Genomic DNA, 5,000 nt, shown 5'->3' with positions numbered 1-5,000 from the left:
GGTGCAGACATGGCTGGTGCAGACATGGCTGGTGCAGACATGGCTTGTGCAGACATGGCTGGTGTAGACATGTCTGGTGTAGACATGGTGCAGACATGGTGCAGACATGTCTGGTGCAGACATGGCTGGTGCAGACATGGCTTGTGCAGACATGGTGCAGACATGGTGTAGACATGGCTTGTGCAGACATGGCTGGTGCAGACATGGCTGGTGCAGACATGGCTGGTGCAGACATGTCTGGTGTAGACATGGTGCAGACATGGTGCAGACATGTCTGGTGCAGACATGGCTTGTGCAGACATGGTGCAGACATGGTGTAGACATGGTGCAGACATGGTGCAGACATGGTGCAGACATGGTGCAGACATGGTGCAGACATGGTGCAGACATGGAGCAGACATGGTGCAGACATGGTGCAGACATGGTGCAGACATGGTGCAGACATGGTGCAGACATGGAGCAGACATGGTGCAGACATGGAGCAGACATGGCTGGTGTAGGGTTGGGTTAGGCACTGGGTGGTGTAGGGTTGGGTTAGGCACTGGGTGGTGTAGGGTTGGGTTAGGCACTGGGTGGTGTAGGGTTGGGTTAGGGTGGTGTAGGGTTGGGTTAGGCACTGGGTGGTGTAGGGTTGGGTTAGGCACTGGGTGGTGTAGGGTTGGGTTAGGCACTGGGTGGTGTAGGGTTGGGTTAGGCACTGGGTGGTGTAGGGTTGGGTTAGGCACTGGGTGGTGTAGGGTTGGGTTAGGCACTGGGTGGTGTAGGGTTGGGTTAGGGTTGGCTGGCTAAGGGGTGCTCATGCTACCTATCCCACCGGCATCCTCAGAGGGGGATGTTTGGGTGGGAGAAGGGCTTTTTGTCAAGGCTTGCTGTTAATCCTGTGTGATTAAGTAGGTTCTTATAAGTAATACCCAGAAGAGCATATGGCCTGACAAGGCCTGACTCATTCCTCACATCCTCCTCCATAATCTAGCTCACTACAACGATAGTATAGCTTCTCGCCAGCCAGCCAGCCAGCCAAACAGCCAGCCAGCCAGTGCTCTGGTGTGATCTGGTGTGGGTGTGATTGGTCCAGCTGTGGTACTTTGACCACCTCATCTCTGTGAAGAGGACAGTGTTATCCTACCTCACTGCCTCACTGCCTCTCTCTCTTCACTCTGTATCATCTCTCTCTCTCTGTATCTCTCTGTATCTCTCTCTATCTCTCTCTCTCTCTGTCTCTCTCTACATCTCTCTCTCTCCATCTCTCTCTTCCACTGCACTCTGTCATTTCTTCTATATCTTTACATTTAGTCATTTAGCAGACGCTCTTATACAGAGCGACTTACAGTAAGTACAGGGACATTCCCCCGAAGCAAGTAAGGTGAAGTGCCTTGCCCAAGGACACAACGTCATTTTGCACAGCCGGGAATTGAACCAGCAACCTTCTGATTACTAGCCCGATTCCCTAGCCGCTCAGCCATCTGACTCCTCTATTACGTTCTCCCTGTCGCTCATCATTGTGGCTGCAGGGGGTGGGGGGTGGGTTTCCAATCAGGCCCAGACAGACATTAGCCGCACAGCTTCATTTATCACCGTCAGCCCAGGCCAGCCGGGGGGAGGGGGGAGGGGGGCAGGCCAGCTGGGGGGACGGGGGCATGGGGGCAGGCCAGCTGGGGGGAGGAGGGCATGGGGGCAGGCCAGCTGGAGGGAGGAGGGCAGGCCAGCCGGGGGGAGGAGGGCAGGCCAGCCGGGGGGAGGAGGGAAGGCCAGTGAGCTGCTGCCCTCTGAGCCTCTTGCAGCCCGGCCAAGCACCGTGAGTCTCCAGGCTGGCCGGCCTGCTAATCTCCCCCGGAGCATGGAGTGCTGGGGGTGGGGGTGGGGGTCTGAGATAACGTATCACCCCTCACACACACTCACATCTCAGACACATGCACTCACAGAGGCACACATATCATGCATATACAGACATACATGCCCATACACACTTGCAGACAGAGGCACACCAGGCGTGTGGTGTGTCAGTGTGTGTGTGTGTGTGTGTGTGTGTGTGAGAAGTGAAGCCACAACTGGAGAAGGCAGCACAACCTGTCTTGATGGTTTGACATGCAGGGCCCGATCTTGCACCCAGCGCAATTGACTTTGTCAACGACGCAAGTATCATTCCTAGTTTGCACTCGACGCAAAGCTGACTTTTCCCTCCACAGACGCACGTCGAAATGACCTTGCGCTCCCGTGGGCGGTTCAGCGAAAAAGGAGGCGTGTTCCGGCGCAAACGTTCCCTGGTGCTATTTTGCAGTTTCCGAAAACAATTCCGCCACTGACCAGGAAAAACGTGGTCTAAAGTCAATGGCGCATTATTCAGATGCTATTTTAAGGGCGCAAGCTTGGTCCGTGCACACTGCTGGCGAGGCCAGGGTCTTCTTTCTGCGAAGCTACGTTACATTGTTTTGATTTATGGCGTGTTACATTTCTTCAATGATTATAAAAAGATTTTCATGAGAAATCTCTATGTATGTGAACATGATTTGTAACAATTGTGCCAATTTCCTCCCACGCCTGTTTAACCGAAGCTAATTTGGGTGGGTTTCTTCTCCCATCTCCATCAGAATCAGAATTCGGTTTATTCGCCATGTAGCCTATGTTACACAAACACGGAATTTACTGTGGCAGGAAGGTGCAAACAATAAACATATACGGGTCTTAAATTAAGTAAAAAAGTACAATAGAATAGTTAAACTAATTCCAAGAACCAAACAATTTAAAAAATAAAATATAGGGTAGGCTATATAAAAATAAGAATAAGAATTTGAATGAGCAGCATGAGCGGGCAATTTAGTGCAATGAGAAAACTGCTCTGCCTTTCCCATACAATGTCACTTGTCTATCTGTTACGGCCCTGACTAGAACGTCGGTCTCCTTGGCTGTGAACCGCTCCTGGCGTGCGCCTGGCAAATCCGCCGTTATAATAGCAATCCGCCATGGAACAAGCGCTGCTCTTAAAGGGAATGTGAGATGACGCTCTGATTGGTTTATTGCACGTTACGCCCAAACCACACCCATTAGTAATGTAGCTACTTCGGACCTACCCATTTTAGATTTGCGCCAGGCGCAAAGTCATTTATCCCGCCGGCAAAATAGCAACCGAGCCGGAGTCCCGCCCCACAAAGTTACTTGCGCTTTGGCGGTTGGTACTTGCGTTTCAGATCGTCAAAATAGGGGGGGAAGTCTGACTCAGCACTGTACTTCATGTATGGAAGGAAACATTAAGCACCAGACGGCTTATCAGTCATCAGGGAATCTTTTGTGTCTTTTGTCTTGGGAACACAGCTTCAGAAACAGTGAACTCTGTAGTTTGATTAGTAAAGCCTTCGTCAGCTGGTCGGGTCTGGTTCAGACACAGTCCTGGATCAGCTTCAGTAAGGAACACTGGTTATAGTGTGTGTGGAAGTGTGTGTGTGTGTGTGTGTGAGTGTGTGTGTGTGTGTGTGGAGGGATACATTACATTACATTTAGTCATTTAGCAGACGCTCTTATCCAGAGTGACTTACAGTAAGTACAGGGACATTCTCCCCGAGGCAAGTAGGGTGAAGTGCCAAGGACACTTGGCACAGCGGGGAATCAAACTGGCAACCTTCTGAATAATAGCCCGACTCACTAACCGCTCAGCCATCTGAATCCCTCAGGGATGGGTAAGGAGGGAGAGTGTTTTGTTGTAAATAGCCTTGCAGTCTCCAGCTGTCTGAATGAGCATGCCTGGGTACCATGGCGAATGTACCCATGCATGGGGGTATTTCTACAGATGTTGAACTCACTCTCCCCTCAATTATTCCCTCTCTCTCTCACACACACACGTGCGCGCACACACACACACACCAGAAAGGTAAAACCCCGTTGGCTGAGCCAGGCGTGTGTGCTCAGGTGTGTGTGCTCAGGTGTGTGTGCTGAGGTGTGTGTGCAGGCGTGTGTGCTCAGGTGTGTGTGCTCAGGTGTGTGGGCTGAGGTGTGTGCTCAGGTGTGTGTGTGCTCAGGTGTGTGTGCAGGTGTGTGTGCTCAGGTGTGTGTGTGGTCTGAGGTGTGTGTGCTCAGGTGTGTGTGCTCAGGTGTGTGTGCTCAGGTGTGTGTGCTCAGGTGTGTGCTCAGGTGTGTGTGCTCAGGTGTGTGTGTGCTCAGTGTGTGTGCTCAGGTGTGTGTGCTCAGGTGTGTGTGTGCTCAGGTGTGTGTGTGCTCAGGTGTGTGTGCTCAGGTGTGTGTGCTCAGGTGTGTGTGCTCAGGTGTGTGTGCTGAGGTGTGTGTGCTCAGGTGTGTGTGCTCAGGTGTGTGTGCTGAGGTGTGTGTGCTCAGGTGTGTGTGCTCAGGTGTGTGTGCTCAGGTGTGTGTGCTGAGGTGTGTGTGCTCAGGTGTGTGTGCTGACTGGAGACATGGTGCCTGGGGGGAGGGGGGCGGAGTTTAGTGTACATGTTAGTATATATAGCTATCCTGATTTATCTTGAGAGTGTCTGTACATTAACATAGCGTATCTCTCTCCCCCTCCTCTTCTCCCTCTCTATCTCCCTCTCCCTCCCCCCTCCCTCCAGCGAAGCACCACGTCAGCGCTAACAGGACGGTCCCTCCGTTTCCTGAGGGAACACAGATGGTCATGTTCGGTAAGACGGGAGGGGGGGGGGGGGAGATGAGGAGAGAGGGATGTAAGAGAAGAAGGAGACACACTCACCACACTCACACACACACACACACTTACACACTCACACACACTCGGCAGCAGAGGTACAACAGAGCAGCTGGAGTCTAGATCTTTCCAGAGCAGAGCCCTGGGAGCCATGCTTGGAGTTTACTGTGTGTGTGTGTGGTGTGTGTATGTTGTGTGTGTGGCGTGTGTGTGTGTGTGTTCAAAAGGTTTAAATATTTAGCAGGTTTATGGAGCATGATGTGTTATTACTGGCTGGGGTAGATGATAATAGGATAATACTATCATTTTTATTTGACGGTAAATTTGTTGCGCGATACGTAGCACACACATA

The 5,000-nt window shown here is 51.8% G+C and overlaps 1 protein-coding gene across 1 annotated transcript in view; it reads left to right on the top strand.

Annotated features, from left to right (window-relative positions):
- The window catches only part of msraa (methionine sulfoxide reductase Aa), a 19,173-nt gene that overhangs the window by 12,614 nt on the left and 1,559 nt on the right, over positions 1 to 5,000 (top strand). The window contains exon 2 of the mRNA XM_062468033.1: positions 4,557 to 4,636. Coding sequence (XP_062324017.1) covers positions 4,557 to 4,636 — 80 coding nt within the window. The remainder of the gene's footprint in view (positions 1 to 4,556; positions 4,637 to 5,000) is intronic.

This window comes from Osmerus eperlanus, chromosome 8, assembly GCF_963692335.1.
Source record: "Osmerus eperlanus chromosome 8, fOsmEpe2.1, whole genome shotgun sequence".
Lineage (NCBI taxonomy): Eukaryota > Metazoa > Chordata > Actinopteri > Osmeriformes > Osmeridae > Osmerus > Osmerus eperlanus.
The sequence above is the reverse complement of the archived record's forward strand: the minus strand, read 5'-3'. Positions and strand labels throughout refer to the sequence as shown.